Genomic DNA, 20,357 nt, shown 5'->3' on the forward strand with positions numbered 1-20,357 from the left:
AAATTCAACAGGTAGGACTGGGGAATTGTACCTCAGTGGTGGAGTGATTACCTAGCAAGGTGTGAGATCCTGGCTTTGATTCTCAGCCTTAAAAAAATTCAGCACTTTGGGAACCCCATTCTGCTTTTTTGTATTCTCTTTTTCACTTATCCAAGTGGACCTTTATTTTATTTTTATGTGGTGCTGAGAATCAAACCCAGTGCCTCACACATGCTAGGCAAGTGCTCTACCACTGGGCTACATCTTCAGCCCAGCTCTTGAATCTTTTCTCAACATTTCTACTACTATTGTCATAAGTCAGACTCACATGATTTCTGGGAACCAGAAAGGCTCTCAAATGGAGTTTCTTGCTTTTAGTCTCTCTTGCTTCCAGTGAATTCTTTAGCAGATTCATGGATATTTATTGAGCATATATCCTCTCCTGAGAGTAGGTGATAGACATTTGAATGGATCATTGGGGGAAGTAAGTAAGTCAATAAACACCTAATTATAATACAACTTTAAACAAATTGATATTTGTAAGGTGCATAGAATCATGCTTGGCATATATAAATGCTTATTAAGATAATAGAGACTCACAGGACAGTGTGTGAGCCAAAGGTATTGGGAAGGAGGGAGAAATAAGTGAAATAATTGCTTCATGATTAGAAGAGTCAGGAAGAAAATTGGTAGCTGAGTGCTTTTGATTTGATTCTCTATTCTGAAGATGTTTGCTTGATACTGGCAGACTCCTATTGGGTTCTTACTCTAATTTAGGTACTGTTTCTTTATGGAGTGGTGGAAGCCACTTGGTGGGCCTGGACTTTGAGCTTTAAACTTTGGTTCTTCATTAAATATATGACTGAGGGTACAGTCAGATTAGAGGAACTCCAAGTCTCTTCAGTTTATTAAATTCTTTGGTACTAGATTAAGATCAGTAATGGAATATTGAGATTGGTCTTCAAAACATGATAAGACTTTATGAATTTCAGGAGAAAATTGTAAATGTTGAGAAATAATTTTGCTCTTCCTTTATTTTATTTTTTTCCTGGTTTCCCACAGTTCTTGTTTGCTACATGCACACCAAAAATGATTCATCTAAGATGTCTCCTTTATCTATAGTTACAGCCTTGGTGGACAAGATTGGTAAGCAATATCAATTACTATGCATACTTAGAATTTTTAATAATTATATTATTGATATTAGATGAAACATTCTTTTATGGGTAATTTTAATGTATGAATGCATATTAAAATATCTAGAATGCAGTATACTAAGATATTTACTATAATTAGGTGGGGGAGTTTTATAAGATTCCAGTTTTATTTTTTATATTTTTGCATTGCCTATGTTTTTCAAGATGACATAAAAATTTCTTTTATATTGCAAAAAGTTATTTTAGTTTTTAAGACAAGAAGAAATATAGTGGAATTTATCAAATTTCCAAATGATTATTGTCCATTTACAGCACAGAAATTTCTTGGTATGGTTTGGACATGGATTGATTTCTCTTTTGCAGATATGTGTAAGAAGAACTTAAGCCCAGAGCAGGATATTAAATTCAGTGGCCATGTTAGCTGGGTTGGAAAGTCATCCATGGAAGTGAAGATGCAAATGTTCCAGGTATGTATGTACCTGAATATTGTCCACTGTTTAAATATTACTCTCTAGTCTCAGTGTGAGAAAAACTTGTTTACCTATCTGTATTAGTCAGCTTTGCGTCACTGTGACCAAAAGACCTGACAAGGATGTCTTAGAGAAGGAATAGTTTATTTTGGCTTGTGGTATCAGAGGTTCAGTCTATGGTCAGCAGAACATCATAGTAGAAAGGCATGGTGGAGGAAAGTGTGGTAACCAGGAAGCAGAGAGAGCTCTGCTCACCACAGACAAAATATAAATCCTAAAGGCATACCACCAGTGACTTACTTCCTCCAGCCATATCCTACCTGCCTAGAGTTACCACCCAGTTAATCCATATAAGTGGATTAATTCACTGATTTGGTTACAGTTTTCATAATCTAATCATTTCACATCTGAACATTTCTTCATTGTCTTACACATGAGCTTTTGGGGGACATCTCATATCTAAACCATAACACTATCTATCCTTAGACAGGTATATAGCTCACTACTTCTAAATAAACAATTGAAAGTTCATGTTGGGCTGGGTATATAGTTCAGTGATAGAGCATTTGCTTGGCATGTGTGAGGCCCTGGGTTTAATAACCAGCATCGCAAAAAAAAAAAAAAAAAAAGAATGAAACATCATGGTACATTAACAATAATATGTAACTCTATGTTAAGGTGCTTGTTTCTCATTTTGCCCAGGAGGCTTCACCAAAGCCTGAGTGATGTTAGGCATGGATGGGATTGATTACTGTATTAATTTCCTAGGGGTTGCTGTACTGCAAAGTACCACAAACTGTGGCTTAAGAGCAATGGAAATGTATTGTCTCACAGTTTGGAGGCTGTAAATTCAAAATCAAAATGTCAGCAGGGCCATGTTCCCTCTGAAACCTGTGGGAGAGTATCCTTCCTTGTCTCTTCTTTGCTTCTTGTGCTTTGCTTGCAATCCTTGGCGATTCTTGGCTTGTAGCTGCAGTACTTTATTCAGTTTCTGTCTCCGTCATCACATGGCTTAGTTCTCATGTCTGTATCTCTGTCTCTTTTTTTTCTTGTTAGGACCCTAATCATATTGGATTAAGTGTCCACCCTATTCCAGTATGACCTCATCTTAACTAATTATGTCTATAATGACCCAGATTTTCAAATAACATCACATTCATGGATATGGGGGTTAGGACTTCCACATATCATTTTCGGGGACATGATTCAACCCTTAACAGTCATTTGGGTAGCAGTTAGAGCTCCTCTGATGAGCAAAACTCAGAATAACTTTCATAAACAAGTGAAGAAAATTGACAAGAAAAAGTATCTCAAAGAGTATAATAGCACAGAAATCAAAGAATTCAGATTATGTCCAAGATATCATTTTGGAAAATTTAAGAGTGATTTATTCAGTTATGCCAGAGTATTCAATTATTTAATAGATCTATTATTCAGATGCATTTTTCTGCTATGGAATTACGAAGAATTTCACCTTTTAGTGGTAAAAAACTTTAACTTTCAGAAAAAAGCTGAAACTTGCTATGTAGGAGTTATTTGTAAAAATAGGTAAGCATTTTTTAATTTGGTACTGAATTAAAGCAAGTGAATTCTTCAACTTCCATGATGTAATTGACAGTAATATTGTGTGTGGGGGGTACAGGGGATTGAACTCAGGACCTCATACTTGCTAGGCAGTTGTTCTACCATTGAGCTATATATATCCTTAGCCCTAGTAATACTGTTTTTTTTTTTTAAATTTTGTCCTTTCTTTTAATAATACTGTTTTTTGAGACAAAACACAATAAAGTTGCTAGGGATGGGTCTATATCTGTCCATACTCTTTTAAAAATATTTTTGGTTGATTGCTAGCCTGCTGCCTGCCATGGACAGCAGAATCCTGGCATAGGACCTACGTACCTTCTATAGGGAATCTTGACAGTTTGACTTTGGACAAATAGTTTGGATAAAAAAATATACAGGAATTTTTTAGAGCACACCAGTGAAAATCAGTGTCAGACAAGTAAAGGCCTTTGTTTTAAACTTGGATTTCTCATTGGTCATTTGACTAATAACTCATTATTTGAGTGATCCTTTCTATTCCTGAGAGGTGGTAGGAGGATAAGCATTCTTCCTCTGGTTTGAGTAGACCCGGGGTCTAATCCTAGCTCTGCTGCTTATTTTTGGACTAACAACTTACCTTCTCTGAGCCTCTATTTTCTCAGGTGTAGTCATAGTATCATGTTATATGTTGTAGTATGGGTGAAATGAAGGAAAAAAAAAACCCATTTTTATAAAGTACTGTTAGGGTCCCATTCCGACTAATCCCCAGAGAGTCAAAGTGAACACACGGTAATGCAAATCACACAACGAGGTTTTATTAAAGCAAGTTGAGCCTGGACTGCGACCAGCCCCTCAGACCGATACTGCTGGGGGAGAGTGGCCCCGAGTGGCAAGAAAGCACTCTATTTAAGAGCTTTTTCAGCATTCATACACAAGGACCTGTACATTATTGGTTAACATTCGGACAGCTAAATATTTGTCCTCTTTTGGTTTGGTCCCTCCACTTTATTTGAATCTTACTGGGTCCCACCAAAACTGAACGGTCCTGGAGGGAGCAGGGAGGAGGGGAGGAGTGAATTATGAGGGAGAGGGGTCAGGGCTAGGTCCCCCTGTCCTTGATAGATGGGGTCTCTGGACAGCTGCACATTCCTCAGATAGATATCTCTGAACAGCCTTGATAAGCCCGGGGCCCAGCACATCCTATTTGACCTGTATTGGCCCTCGAAGGCGCCACTGTGGCTGCCTGCATCCTTGGTGTTTGTGCGACCTTTTCCTGGGGGCCCAGTTCACGAAATAGCTTGTTTATACAAGGTGGTGGCACAGATGGCACCCCGTTCTCAACAGTACTTGGTACTGTGCCTGTCACACACTAACCACTGTTGACAGTAATGTTAATTTATTATTGGTGGTATTGAGATAGTCCCAATCTTTATTCTAGACTTGACCACCTTTCTGAGTGCCCATTGTATCTTTCCACCTTGATGTGCTATTGCTGCCTGAAGTTTAGTGCCTTTCAGACGGAAGGCATCAGATCCAAATCCTCCTCCAGTCTTCCTTTTACCAACCTCCTGTTTCCCCAAGCTCCAAACCTTTGCTGTGGCTTTTTGCCTGTGCACTCTTTTGCCAAGTCTTGCCAATTCATCTCCTACAGCCACTCACCAGAATCCCTTCCTTGGCTTCTGTGTTGTAATTAAGTCTTTATGGCCTCTCGTGCAAGTGATTCCTTCTAGTCTGTACTGTTTCTGAATTTTACCTATGAAAAAATTTAGTTGTAGATGGACACAATGCCTTTATTTTATTTGTTTATTTTTATGTGGTGCTGAGGATCAAACCCGGTGCCTTACATGGGCCAGGCAGTGCTCTACCATTGAGCTATGACCCCAGCCCCTAAATTTTATCCATTTTTATCAGATAAATCTTCCAACACTGATCTTGAATCACATCACTCCCCTTCTCAAAATGGATTTTATTGTCATGTATAACTAAAAAGAACCAATTAAAAAAACCTTCAATGACTGTTATATGTGTATTAAAATCTAAACTCCTTTGACTAGTTAGGTTCCAAGATGCTTCCTAAACTAGCCCCAACCTACCTTTCCAACTATATTCCCTCTGACTTGCCATTTGTTTACCTTCTTTGTGCTCATGGCGGACACTATGCAACGTAAGAATAGGGAGTTACACATCTTTGCATTCCTAGTGCTTGACATTAGGTGTTCATTGTAATAAACTGTAATGTAAATAGGGAGTCTCATTGCTTATGCTTTTTCCTTTGCCTGAAATTCCTTGTGCTCTGGCTCTTTGTATACACATTCCCTTTGTGCTATCGGGTCACTTCATGTTCAACCCCTTCCCTGATCCTCCCAGCTTATAGCATTTGTTCCTTCCTTAGCACTCCTTCCTCAGGACCTGCTTTCTGACCCTCTTTCCTGACACCTGCTACTCTGTCCTACAGAGCTGTATGCAAACATGTCATTTCTCTTCCACTAGACTATATGTTCCTTAACAACAGGACTTGGGTTTGAGTCCCCCAGCCCACTTCCTGATATCCATTCATTCAGTGTTCATTTAGCAATTACTTATTGAGTACATGTTCTGTGCTGAGCATACAGCAGTGAGCAAAATAAACAAAGTTCCTTTCTCTTGGAGTTTATAGTCTACTAGTGCTCATTAATGACATGCCTCATTCATTGATTGGCAAATATTGATAAGGTTTCTGCTCTCTGGCAGTTTTTGTTCTGAGTGCTGGAGATGCATATGTAAAGAAAAAATGGTCTTTGTCTATGAGGAGTTCACTATACAGTAGGGAGATAGACACATAAATAAATGATTATGATATATTATTATACAGTATTTCTCAGCAGAAACACCACTGACATTTTGTTCAGGAAAGTTCTTTGTTCTGAAGGCCTATACTCTGTCATGTGAAGTGTTTAACTCCCTGATCACCACCCCTGTAGAGTCCGCCTCCAAACACCTCTACACATTTCAGAATGCCTCCCATAGAGATAGTATCTACTTCTCTTACATTGAGAAGCCCCATCAAAGGAGGACTTTATGAACTCTGATGAACTCAGCCTGGGAAGTAGGCATGGGGCAGGGAGGAACAGAGTGTTTTGAAGTATGAAACCCATGAGGAAGGCATCAAATAAAGGCAGGGATGACTGCCATCTGCATCTCAGCACATCTCACTTGTGAGCTGTGACTGGGGTAAAAGGTGTAGGTATGAGGGCAATGTTGGTGAACAACTGCAGAGGAATCCCAGGCTGTGTTGCCCAGGGCTTTATATGTTGTGCTAACAGGATTAGTGTTGGTGCTAGAAGAAAGGAGAAACAGTTGGAAGGTTTGAACAGGGCAGAGGCATAATGAGATTGGTGAGACTGCTTCCATAGTTGAGGGGAAGGTGGTAAGAGCTTGAACTGGCAGTAGTGATAAGTCCTCGATCATCTGTTGAGGAAGGAACTGAATATAACCTCAGGTTATAAATAGCTTCTGTTACTACTTTATTATAGGACTTTCCTGGAAATAGACTTTTAGGGGATAAAGAAACACCTGAAAACCTCAAAGGCCTGTACACTGTAAAGATTTAATCTACAGAATTATCACTGCCCCCATGCCTCTTTTTTGGTACCTGGGATTGAACCATATCCCCAGCCTTTTTTAATATTTTATTTGGAAATAGGGTCTTGACGAGTTACTTTGGGCCTCACTAAGTTGCTGAGGCTGGCCTTGAACTTGTGATCCTCCTGCCTCAGCCTCCCAAGCTGCTGGAATTACAGGCATGTGCTGCTATGCCCGGCTATTTACGCCTTCTGGAGAGGTCCTGTGCTTGGCTAAAGAGGCATCACCATGCTGACAGTTGGCAAGCTACGGTTCCCTAACAATGCTAGTGTCTGTGAATGTGGTCAGAGGCCCACCTAGGTAGATGTGCTATCAAGAGGAAGGGGAGGCTCTGAAAGAAGCCCAGATTCTGTGTGTTGTGGGCAAGTTTAGTGCTGATGATGCTGAAGGTCCCTCCATGAATTTTACCCTTGAATCCTAGTCCTGCACAGCCCCAAGGCCCACTTCTCTCACAGTGCACTGTTTGGGCTTTGAACTATCTTTCTCCTCTGCTAGACCATAGGCTCCTTGGTCATTCTGCCATTCTCAGAGCCTGAGGCTGTCCTGGCTCAGGATAGCTCCTTAGCAGATGGTGGTTAATGAGTGCATTTTTCCTCTTTTTTTCCTCTTTTCAAACTTTGTCAAAATATGCATGCTATCAGAGTTGTGGTACGTCTTCCCAGTTAATGCATTTCTTACATCTGCATTCTTTCTTCTGTTTTTTAGTTGAATGGTGATGAATTTTGGCCTGTTTTGGATGCAACATTTGTAATGGTGGCTCGTGATTCTGAAAATAAAGGGTAACTGCTATTTTTCCATAATTCTTTACTTTGAACAATTTGAAAGATAAGACTATAATGAACTTCCATACATCCAACATCTGGACTTAACAGCTGTAATTGTAACATTTTTTGCCAAATTTACTGCATCTATTTTGTACTTTGAAGAAAATTTATAATGTTTTAAACCAAATTTCAGACATAATTACATTTTACCTCTAAATACTTTAATGTAGGCATCTTTATAAATATGAGGATATTTTCTTTATTACCATGTATTAATTATACATCTCAATGGGGTTCAGTGTAATATTTTCATATATGAATACAGCATGCACTGATCAAATCCAACCACCCTTTTGTCAGCAGTCTCTAGTAATCACTAATCTACTTTCAGGTAGCCTTTTTTAGTTTCCACTCATTTCACTACAAATGATTATGTGGCTGAATAATGCTCCGTATACTGAATAATACCACATTTTCTTTATCCATTAATCAATTTCTATCTAGGCTGATTCTGTATTTTAGCTATTGTCAATAGTGCCATAATAAACATGTGCAGGTATCTCCTTTGTACACTGATTTTTTCTTCGAATATATAACCAGAACTGGGATAGCTGGATCATATAGTAGATTCATTCCTTTCTTCCCTTCCTTCTTTCCTTCTTTTTTCACCCTGCCTCTTTATTTTTGTACTGGGGATTGAACCCATGGATGCTCTATCACGGAGCTATATCCCTAATTCCCCCTTTTTTGATACAGGGTCTTGCTAAGTTGCCCAAGTTGTCCTCAAACCTGTGATCCTCCTGCCTCAGCTTCCCAAATACCTGGGATTGCAGACATGCATCATTGTGCCCAGCTTGATAAATCTGTTTCTAAAAAAATTATGTATTATGTTCTGCATAATGGCTGTACTAATTAAAATTCCCACCAAGAGTTCATTCTCCTTCTTTTCCACATCATCACCAGCATTTTATTTTGCAGTACTGGGAATCGAACCTAGGGCCTCACTCATACTAGGCAAGTGCTCTACCACTGAACTAACCCACAGACCTACTTTTTGTTTTGAAACAGCCATTTTAACTGGAGTGACATGGTATCTCATAGTTTTGATTTGCATTTTTCTAGTGGCTAATAATATTAAACATTTGTTAACCATTTGTATTTTTTCCTGAATTATTTGAAAGTAATTTTGAGACTTGGGAGATACATGCTTAAGAGAATTCTCCTACATAACTTCAATGCCTTTATTATAGCCAAGAAACTTAATAATGATGCAGTTATATTATCTACTATATGATTTACATTCACATTTCACCAGTTGTCCCTAAAATATCTTTATAACTTTTCCCCTTGATTCAGGATCTGATCAAGGATTGTGTGCTGCAGTTGGTTATGGTTCTTTAGAAGAGTGCCCCTACCAATTTTCTGTCTTCTAAGACACTGACATTTCTGAAGAGTCTAAGTCGATTGTCTTGAAGAATGTTATACAATCTGTATTTGTTTTCTTGTGATTAGAATTATGTTACACTTTTTCAAGTGCATCAGTATTCTTTTTATAATGTGAACTTTCCAGTGTACAGATGAGAATGTAATCAGAAGGCTTCCTTAATTTTTCCAGTGTTTTTGTATAAGCATTATCCAAAATGAATGGCAGAAGTCTTTAAAACTTGTGAGTAATTGTTCACCTTCAATTTTTATTAGATAAAGTCACATCTTAAACTGGATTCTTTTCTTTTCTTTTTTTTAGGCCGGCATTTGTAAATCCGCTAATCCCTGAAAGCATGGAGGAGGAAGAGCTCTTTAAACAAGGAGAATGTATATAAACTTGCTTATAAAAAATAAGTTTAAGAAGCACATTAATTATACTGCAGAAGAGATTATTTAAGATTACATATGGAGTCCTCATACCAATCAAATGTCTTACTCATGCCAAGAATTTATTGAAAATACTCTTTTTTTTGGTTCTTTGGAATCCAATATTTTGAGCAATTTTATTGACCAATGTTAAGTTAAGCCATTTGTTTTCTCATTTTTAATGCTGGTCAGGACTCTAGATGAAGACAATAACACATTTTCTCACACTGAACTGATAACTGGTGTAATTTCCATCTGAAAGCAAAGAATCACTCAAGAAATTAGGGGGCGGGCATGTTGGGGATTGAAACCGGGGTATGGTGCATGAAAGGCAAACACTCTGGCTTTCAACATCCTGAGCCCCTCACTGGAAATTTTATATGGCCTCTGTAGCCTTCTCTTGGATTTAGGTATTCTGGTAGAATTTTGAAATCTCAAAGTACTGCCTTTGTAGGCCCCAAGGCACCCAGGTCAGGACCCCATGTGCCTTAGTGTGACCCTCTTGATTATAGCTCCTTATTCTCCTGTGTTCCAGTGAATAAGGGGAGAAGGATTGCTTTCAGTTCCACTTCATTACTCAAAATGGCTCCCAGTGCTGAGGAGAGGACCACCATACATGAGATGTTTCTTAGCACACTGGATCCAAAGTAAGTTAGGTTGGTGAGAATCCAAGAAAGCATTTAAGCTTTGAGCTTTTCCAAAACCAGACTTCCCTGAGTGTATTGTGAGTTATTTGTGAATGTTTTCCTTCTCAACAGTGAAAACATATTATTAACAGGGTTTAATCAATCTCCATTTGTATAGGACTATAAGTTTTCACAGTCGAGTTTTGCCTCCTAATGCAGTGTGGATGGAGAATACAAAACTGAAGAGCTTGGAAATTTGCCACCCTCAGGTATTAGAAATTTGTGAGAAATCTTTTGAATAGGCTAGCTCGCAGTCATATTTGTCCAAGATTTGATGGACCTTTTAAACTGACCTTATTTTATGGTATTGTTAATTCCTTTGTTCTGTATATGAAGATGAGCATAAACTTCTATTGTCAATCCTTACTTATGTCCTATAGGAACGGAACATTTTCAATCGGATCTTTGGTGGTTTCCTTATGAGGAAAGCATATGAACTTGCATGGGCTACAGCTTGTAGCTTTGGGTAAGTTAAATTTAAGATGATCTTAATTCTGAGAATCTATTTATACACTTGCGTTAGTCAGCTTTACTTCACCGTGACCAAAATGCCTGACAAGAACAACTTAGAGGCTGGGTGTGGTGGCGCACGCCTGTAATTCCAGCAGCTTGGGAGGCTGAGGCAGGAGGATAACCGAGTTCAAAGCCAGCCTCAGCAAAAGCAAGGTGCTAAGCAACTCTGTGAGACCCTGTCTCTAAATAAAATACAAAATAGGGCTGGGGATGTGGCTCCGTGGTTGAGTGCCCCTGAGTTCAATCCCTGGTACACCCCCCACAAAAAAGGGAGGAAAAGTTTATTTTAGCCCTTGTTTTCAGATGTTTATTCCCTGGTTAGCTGACTCCATAGCTCTGGGATTGAGGTGAGGCAGAATATTATGGCAGAGGGGTACGAGAAAGGGAAGCATTTCAGGACATAGCAACCAAGAAGCAGTGAGAGAAAACGTTGCTTATCAGGGATAAAATATAAACCCTAAAGGCATGCCCACAGTGACCTACCTCCTCCAGTCACACCTCAAACTGCCTAAGTTATTAACCTAGTAGCCTATCCAGCTACCTGCCTACAGTTACCACCCAGTTAGTCCTTATCCGTGGAGTAAATCCATTGATTAGTTTACAATTTTCATAATGTAATCATCTCACCTCTGAACATTGTTGCTTTTTCTCTCATGAGATTTTGGGGGACAACTTTTATCTAAACCATAGCAGAGTGACATTTCAGATCCAAATCATAACACCATCCCACTGAAAAGAAACATTTGAACCAATCCGGATGTATTTGGGAATATGTTATGTCTTTTGTTTGCTTGTTCGTGGTGCTAGGCATTGAACCCAGGGCTTTGCATATGTTAGGCAAGCACTCAACGATTGAGCTACATTTCCAGCCCAGAAAAATGTCTTTTTTTATATTAAAATTATTTTATTTGCTCTTTTTAGTTATACATGACAGTAGAATCTATTTTGTTATTTTCAATTGAATACCACACTGATACCAGCTGGGTTTGACCTTTATTTTAAGAAGGCTATTTCCCTGACTTGGTAAATTAGCGCATTAAAGACCTGAGAAAACATGGCAATAATATGTAGAAGGGTAAAAATATAGTAATTTTGGCCCTATGTAGTTGAACTGGCAACTCTTACCATTCCTTGCTGTAAATCCCCCCTTCCCTAAATTTATTCTTTGTTCATTTTTGTTTTGCTTCTATTGGTTTGGAAAAATTCAAGGTCATCTGAATTTCATAATTCACTCAAATTCTACGTTTCTCCAACAGTGGTTCCCGACCATTTGTGGTAGCAGTGGATGATATCATGTTTCAAAAACCTGTTGATGTTGGCTCATTGCTCTTTCTTTCTTCACAGGTAGGTGAGATGAAAAGCTTTTTAAATGTTAATTGGGCATTAAAACCTTAATGAAAGGTTTCTATATTCTGAAGCCATTGTTTCTTTTATGACTGCCTTTTCCCCCCTTCTTAATGCAGTTGACTAACTATAACGTCTATAATCTGTTAGGTGTGCTTTACTCAGAACAATTACATTCAAGTCAGAGTACATAGTGAAGTGGCCTCTCTTCAGAAAAAAGAGCATATGACCACCAATGTCTTTCATTTTACATTCATGTCGGAAAAAGAAGTGCCCTTGGTTTATCCTAAAACATATGGAGGTAAGCAGTGATTGTTGCTTTTCCCTAATGAAGGGAAGAAATTTTAAAGAACAAAATTTTTTTTGCAGTGCTTGGGATTGAACTCACACATGCTAGGCAAGAGCTCTATTACTGAGCTACATCCTCAGCCTTCTCCTTTTAAAATGTAATAGAAAGTGCATCCATGCTTGTCAATCCAAGAGCATGTCCTTAGAAGATTTTGCTTTTGAGGTTCTATATCCTTGAAGGCCAAAGATGCCTCCATAGCCCTCAGGTGGCTATTGCTGCTCTGCCCATCTGTTTGTTGTCTTAGAACAAGCAATACTGGTAGTTAAAGTCTAGTCCTGCCAAAGGAAAGGGATGGAAGTTATGACCTGTTTTCTTGGGAATGTTGCACATCTCCAGCCCAATAGTGCATCCCTATTGCTGTTTTTTCATGCTTACTGCTGCCTGTTACCAAATAGTGTCTTGTTTGTATGCTTTTATAATATGTTTCAAATTTCTCCAGGGTTATATTTCTTGTGTTTCAGAGTCCATGTTGTATTTAGATGGGCAGCGGCATTTCAGCTCCATGAGTGTCCCTGTGAGCTTGAGAAAAGACAACCGTGTGGAACCCTAGGAAAACCTCACTTGTTGCAAACCAGCACTCCACCTGCAGTGACATAGTGCCTAATGAAAGCCAATCAAGTGTATTGGGTTTTAGCATTGCTTCTTATCCTTCATAGACAAGGAGAATGTATTCAGCTTTTAGGATATTCAGAAAAACAGAACAAGAGTGGCTGGGTGGGGCTGAGAGGATAAAGTTATTAAATAATAAATACTTTCAAAACTGTATTGTGAACCTACATGTTGACCCTCCACCCCTATCTGCTAAAGGAATTAGGACAGAACGCCTTTATGTACAGTTGGACACATACTTTTCTTACATTGCAACAATCAAAATATAGTTTCCTGTCAGGGTGTATGGTTGACATTCTTTGAACCTGACCAGTTCCCCTATGTCATATAAAACCTCATCAACCTTACATGATTGTATTTGTTTCCATCTACTTATCAGCTTTTTTTAGCAGAAGGTGCATGAAAAATTAGGGAAAAGGGGTCCAACAAAGGATATGGCATCTGCAAAGACTGGTGGGAAGCTTTAGGTAGTCTAAAATTCCACAAGGAGTTATTTAGAGATGGCTTAGAGGAAGAAACACAGGAGCATTTGTTCATTCTTTCATTCATTAGACAGCTATTCAGCATACTGTGCTATGGGTTGGGCAGGATATATCTGATTTAAAAATAATAATAGCTGCATGTGTTTATAGAGCACTTGCCATGTGCTAGGTAGACACTGCCCTCAGTACTTGCATGCATTAGCTTATTTATTTCTTCCAACCAGCATTGTGAGGCAGGTTCTGTAACTCCTTTGTAGGATTAGGCCACTCAGAAAACTGAAGCACAGATAGGTTAAGTAACTTCCTCAAGGTCCAACAGCTCAGACATGAATCAGGTAGTGTGAGTCAGGGTACTCTTGAGCAGTATAATGTACTGCTTTCAAGAAATATAGCAGCGGGGCTGGGGAGATAGCTCAGTCGGTAAGAGTGCTTGCCTTGTAAGCACAAGGCCCTGGGTTCAATCCCCAGCACCGCAAAAAAAAAAAAAAAAGGAAATATAGCAGGGGAGATCCCAATATCACAGTGTCACCCAGGAATGGGAAGGAGGGCATTCTAAACTTTTTGTGTGTGTGCTAAGGATCAAAACCAGGGCCTTGCATATGCTCTACAACTCCAGCCAGAGTTCCCATTAATCTGCAGCCAAGAAAGTTTATTCCTTGAAGGGAGGGAAACATGTAGAAGGAAAAAGGAACCTCTGAAAATGATGTTCCCAAGATTAAAGCAGTCTTTGTTATGGGTTCTAGGTTGCAAATGTGGCTCTGACTTGGAATTAGCTGGAGTGTTTTAAAATGCTTTTGTATTAGTTTATGTAATTTTATTAAAATCACAATATCATGCACCTCTGGCATAAGTAGTCCTGGGAACAAACAGTTCTCTCAGAGACACACAATTAAACTCAATGGGATCAAGCCAGTGCTATACTATAGAAGCTTGTTTCTGCACATTGTAATACCATCGAAAGATATACTTGGTCCTTCAGTTTATTTTTCATGTCTACCTGTAAAATAGTAGAAACTGGTGAGTCTAGGTTGGCTAATGGGGACCCTGGGAACTTTTGTGAGTATGTTAAATGAGCTCGGCTTTTGTGAGCTCGGCTAAGAGATCTAATACATACTATTGTATACATTATGCATCATATAATTAGCCATTTGTTGTTGTATACTGAGGCTTTTTCTAGAACCTTGTTTTTGTTATTATAAACAGTGTTCCTAGGACTATCTTAAATATCTAAAACATTTGACCCCTAAATTATTTCTTCAGGCAAAGTGTAGAGAAGTGAACTACACAGTGAAGGCCTTGAATATGTATTTTATTTTTAATATTTACTTTTTCTGTGGTACTGGGGATTGAACCCATGGGCACTGTACTACTAAGCCACATCCCCAGCCCTTTTTATTTTTTATTTTGAGACAGGGTCTTGCTAAGTCATGTAGGGCCTCACTAGGTTGCTGAGGCTGGCTTGGAACTTGTGATCCTCTTGCCTCAGTCTTTGGAGTTGCTGGGAATATAAGCAAGTGCTACCACATCTGGCTGTATATGTATTTTACATAAGTCTCTAGAACAGTTACACAAACTCACTTATTAGCGATTTTTCTGAACTTTGCCATTTTATCTTTCCTTGCAAAAACATCTTTTTGCTGTTTTGAGAGGTGAAAAATGACATTTGTTAATTACCTTTCTTTGAATTCTCCTGAGATTGAACTTAAATTGCTTATTGTCTCTTTATTTGTTCAAGCCATTCTGGATATTAGAATCTTAACCCAAAATTGTTACCATCTACCAATGCAGGTATAAGAACTATGGGTTTTAATTTTTAATACAGAATTTTAAGTAGATGAGATACAGCAAACTATTAAGGATATACAACTGGTTCTGGATTATTAGTGTTGTCTCACTCTTTTTCAAGGAACACAAGAACTTTTTTATTTTTAATAATTCTTTTAATTTTTAGATTCTCAACATCTACATAGCTATGAGAAAACATTTTCATGCCCTTCCAACAAAATGAGAAAAAGTAGCAGTACATTCTAATAATCAAAACAAAACTTTTATTACTTTCTAACAAAAAGTCATACATACTAATTGGGAAATTAAAGTTTATCCAACCAACCTAAGTCAGGAAGGCTTCTTTGTGCACAAATGAACAGGTAAGCATACATATCCTAAATACATAACACCATGGGCTATACCAACATTTGTAGCCCTTTTAATTTGAGGAGTTCCACAAATGTCTGTTATAAAATATACAGTGAAAATGCTCTTAGAAAAAAAATTGATTAGTAGATTTTAGTTTGTTTTAGACAAACTTGTCTACTTTCTGTTTATATATCATAGCACCACAATCGTTACTCAGAATTCACTTTTTCTGAGAAAGAGAAAAACTAAATTTTAAATTAACACCAGAATTCTTCACATATTTACCCAATCTATCAAATATGACTATCATATAATACAGTACGTGTAATTATGCACCAAAAATGTAGATCCTACCAAGTATACAAAAAGTAACAATTTCAATGATCAAATTCAGAGAAAAAAACTTCATGACATAAAAACACAAATGTAAGCTAGAACTACTTTGAGGACATTTTATCATATTTTTACATCGAAAGGATGGATGAGTGGACAGCAGCAGAAGTGCTATTAAAACTGTTTTCTGTAAGTTCAAATTAATGAAACAAAAGATCAAATAGTCTTCAAGTTAAACTTCACAAAATGAAAACACTGCCTTCTGATTTAACTTTCAAGATAAGACAGGGCAAAATGCAAGTATCTTACTTTCTATTTCTGTCTATAAACAAAAGTCCAATATCAACATAAATGATACTATAAGGAAATAAACATATGGTTGTTTCAAGTTTCACAACATAAAACACTGTGATATAATGCTCCCACAGTAAATTTTCATTTTTCTATTCCATTTTTTTTGGTGGTGTTGGGGAAAAAAATCCAGGGCACCTTGCAAATGCTAGGCAAGTGCTCTAGCACTGTTACACTCACAAGCATGTAAAAATTTTTTTTAACAAGTAATTAATGAATTAAGAATACAGAACAAGACTGAAAGAAGATATTTTTGTATCCATAAGAATCATCAAACTTAGTTAATCACAGCTATTAGCAGTACAATAGAATAGCTTTTTTTTTTAAAGGTAACAACAAAGCTTGTGCATTTCCTTTGTTGCTATGAATTTTTGCCCTGCTGGGGATTGAACCCAGGGCCTCAACACATACTGGACAAGCACCCTATCACTGAGTTACAGGTCCAACCCCTAAAACAGCTATTAATAACAGAAAGGACAGGGATCCTTATTACTCAGTTTTACAGAAACATATTTGTACATTCTCTGCAATTGCATGGTCCTTTAAAGACAATGCATCTGCTTACAGAACAGATGACAATTTTCTAAAGCTTTAAACCACAAATTTTAAGGACTCCAAAAGACAAGACAGCTTCATAATACAGCTTCAGTAAATCAGAAACTACTTCGTCTACCCATGCATTACTCTGTATATTTCTCACACTTTTGAAAAACACTTTTCTATAAGAAATGAGTCCTTTCAGATTATAATTACCTCTAGTAGAATTTGTCATTGTCCATCTTTTTTGAACAGCTTCAAATGGATCTTAAAAGAAGTCTGCTGATTTTCATCTGTTGAATGCTTTATGTCAGTTTACTTTCTGAACTTACTTTTGGGCTTCTTCCTCTCTTCATTTAGCAAGTTGGTTGAAGGCCAGGATGCAGTTCGGAAAGGATACTCATCTGGGGATCCTTTTTGCCGGTTTGGATGAATTTGTTCTTTATCCACGCGCTTCTGAAGTTGTAATGCCAACAACCTATCCTCCTCCTCTTGTTTATGTCTCTCAAATAATTGGTGCTCCAAATTCATTATTTTTTGGGCAAAGTTTACTTCTGATTCCTCTTGATCGGAGGAAGATTTGGGGAACATTTCTCTTTTTGCAGAAAAGCATGGATTGTTGACTGCTTCAAATGAAGATTCCTTGTTTTCTCTTTTGGCAGTATTTTTGCTGATTAGTGGGGGAGACTCTTTTTCTTTCTCGACAGTGTCATTTCCAATTTTCTGTGTCATATCTGGCATAGTGCTCCTATTCTCTGTTTTGGTATAAGGTTTAACTGCAGCTTCTTTTGAGTAGGAAACTCCAGGTTTAAGTCTCTCAAGCAAGACAACCAACTTTTTATCACGCCAGTGTGGAATTGTTTTGGCTTTTCCTTCAAGGCGCTTTTTTGTACCAGAGGCACAAAATGGTGGCATAGGTGACTCCATTGAAGACTTTGCTCCTTGTTTTTTAATTTCAAGGCCTGTTTGTGGAGAAACCGTTGGCATGTTTTCTTCAATTTCTTGCTGCATAGGGCTCTTAACATCACTGTCCGTGTTCTTGGATACATAGTTTTTCCTGACTTCTTGTACAGCCTCAGACTGTGATGCTGGCTCAAATTGAGACAGAGGTGATAAATACTTTTCTTCAATATTTCTTTGTTTGTTCTTTCTTTTCTTTTGTGACTTCGTTGCAACTGGCTCGGAATTCAGAGGAGAAGCTGAGATACTTCCTTCAGAGGAAGCGGTGGCGCTTAGGTTTCTTGCCTGTTCATTCGTTTCCCATTTCATCTCCCTTTGCCTCTTTCTTGTCTTTCTTTGTTGCTCTTCCTCCTCGGCCAACAATTTTTGTATGTATTCTTCACTCGCTTTGTGTTGCTGTTCTTCACGGGCCCGGCGCTCTGCCTCCATCTTGTTCATTTCCTGTTCATATTCTTTTCTCAGTTCTCCGGGTCTACTTAACACGCGAACTGGTTGGTAGTTATCAACAACTTTCTCTGATTCTTGCCCCGAAACTCTGAGTTTGCATTCATTTGGGTAGTGTTTTTGAATTGTCTCCCACAGTTCCATATTGACAAGAGAATTCCTTCGGGTATGGTACCGAGTCCATGAAGATATCCAGCGGCGACAGAAAGGACAGCATAAATTTGCCTTTTCGATGGTTGACAGGAAGCATGGCTTACACAGAGTGTGGTTACACGGAAGAGTTACAGGTTCTATTAGAATTTCCAGACAAATCTGGCACTGGTATTCCGACAAGGAAGGGATGGCATGTTTGGATACAGCCATTTCAATCCGTTGACAAGGTCTTCTTAATAGTAGCACAAATAGTGGTCTCGCTCACGAGACCACAGCTCTGAGAAAAGTGCTGTTTCCGCCAAGAGGCCGGAACTTCCGTTTGACAGCAATTGTTGGGCCAGATCACGAAGCTCTGGCTTGGAGCTTTCTGGAATTCTGTGCAGGGGCGGTGGGGGTGGCTCGCCCCACCCTGCTCTGCCTCTTCCCAGCATGCCCCGCTGGCGTTCTGTCAGCCATAGTTGAGAACTTAGAAACCAGTAGGAGTACTGCTTAGTGTCTAGAATGATTCGACCGGTGGAGGTTTGGAAATTGCTTTGTGTTGATGTACGAAAATCACAGTTTTTCTTTAGGCATTTGTTACCAAATTCCTAGTTTGGTCTTAGATATTTCTTCAGTGTATGTGGGCTTAGATATTTCTTCAGTGTATGGTCTTTGAGGATAGTGGGGTGTTGTTTACTTTGCAGTATTGGGGATTCAACACAGGGGTGCTCTACCACTGGGCTACATCCCCAGCCCTTTACCCCTTTTACATTTTTAGACAGGGTCTTACCAAGTTGCTAAAGCTGGGCTCGAATTTGTGATTCTCCTGCCTCAGCCTCCCGAGTCGCTGGGATTACTGATGTGTACCCTCACACTTGGTATGCCGTTTACCTTTCTAAAGACGTTTGCCTGGTCCTGTGGCACATGCCTGTAATCTCAGCATCTCCGGAATCTGAGGCAGGAGGATTGTAAGTTCAAGGTCTGCCCCAGCAACTTGGTACAACTGGTCTCAAAATAAAAAGTAAAAAAAAGGAGGTTGGGGATTTAGCTCAGTGGCAGAGTGCTTGCCTGGCATGTGCAAGGCCCTGAGTTTGGTCCTCAGTCCTGAAAAAAAATAAAAAGGCCTGGGAATATAGCTCAGTGGCAGAGTGCTCCTGGGATCGATTCCCAGTACCCCCTAACCTCCAATAAATAAATAATTATAAAAAGGGCTAAGGATGTACTTCAGTGGTGTTTTTGCCCTAGGATTCAATGCCCAATACTACAAGCAAGTAAACAAACGAAACCATATTTGTTCTTCTGGATGACTAGACTCACCTGGGAGGTTATTTTGCTTTGTGTGGTAGTGCCTGGTAGTCAGCTGTGTTCAGCTGGGAGCTCATATTGGACTGGAACATCTGGCCTCTCAGCCGGGGTGCCTTGGATGGGTGAGGCTCTATAGCCGGCTGTTTGGATTATTTAGCTGGAGGGGACTAAACGCAGCCAGAGATTTGCAGGTTTTAACTACATCATCCCCCTGCCTCTCAAAAGCTTTTTGTGTGGAGGGAATGATCAATGGTATCACTAAAATAGGCAAGGGTGAGTATGGGGAAAATGGCATTGATTGGATGATTGAGAAATTGCTGTTATGAAAAATCTTCAAAAGAGTGATGGTGTCTTGGGCTAGATGGTGAGAGGCCAAGTCATTGCAAGTCTTTGTTGGTCTTTCCTGTGTGAATTCCTCACTGGTGCTAGCCAGATGTTCTTTTATAAAAGTTTTATTGTCAAGTAATTTTAGGAAGCCCTGTATGTCTTAGTACTTCTTGGGTATTTTATAATGCATATGAGTTTCCACAAGATTGAAAGTAGGGCCCTAAGAAAACCTGCTTAACCTGACCTGGTGGCACACGCTAGTCACTCAGAAGACTGAGGCAGGAGGATGACAAGTTCCAGCCCAGCCTGGGCAATTTTGGTGAGACTGGCTCAAAATAAATCAAGTCTGGAATAGTGGAGCACTCCTGTAATCCCAGCAACCTGGGAGGCTGAAAACAGGAGGATCACAAGTTTAAGGTCAACCTTAGCATCTTAGCAAGACCCTCGGCAACTTAGCAAAACTTG

At 39.0% G+C, this 20,357-nt stretch overlaps 2 protein-coding genes across 3 annotated transcripts in view; one reads left to right on the forward strand and one right to left on the reverse strand.

Annotated features, from left to right (window-relative positions):
- Acot9 (acyl-CoA thioesterase 9) overlaps positions 1-20,357 on the forward strand; it is a 34,632-nt gene extending 14,275 nt beyond the window's left edge. For both annotated transcript variants that reach the window (XM_047536375.1, XM_047536374.1), the window contains 10 exons: positions 1,042-1,125; positions 1,500-1,603; positions 7,475-7,548; positions 9,278-9,345; positions 9,920-10,031; positions 10,189-10,279; positions 10,451-10,536; positions 11,840-11,927; positions 12,078-12,228; positions 12,738-20,357. In XM_047536375.1, the coding sequence (XP_047392331.1) occupies positions 1,042-1,125; positions 1,500-1,603; positions 7,475-7,548; positions 9,278-9,345; positions 9,920-10,031; positions 10,189-10,279; positions 10,451-10,536; positions 11,840-11,927; positions 12,078-12,228; positions 12,738-12,826 (947 nt within the window). In that variant the 3' untranslated portion in view covers positions 12,827-20,357. The remainder of the gene's footprint in view (positions 1-1,041; positions 1,126-1,499; positions 1,604-7,474; positions 7,549-9,277; positions 9,346-9,919; positions 10,032-10,188; positions 10,280-10,450; positions 10,537-11,839; positions 11,928-12,077; positions 12,229-12,737) is intronic.
- On the reverse strand, positions 16,956-18,491 carry LOC124972281 (E3 ubiquitin-protein ligase RNF168-like). The gene is given in 1 exon segment (XM_047536553.1): positions 16,956-18,491. A coding segment is annotated over 1 exon segment (1,536 nt).

The sequence above is a fragment of the Sciurus carolinensis genome, chromosome X (genome assembly GCF_902686445.1).
Source record: "Sciurus carolinensis chromosome X, mSciCar1.2, whole genome shotgun sequence".
Lineage (NCBI taxonomy): Eukaryota > Metazoa > Chordata > Mammalia > Rodentia > Sciuridae > Sciurus > Sciurus carolinensis.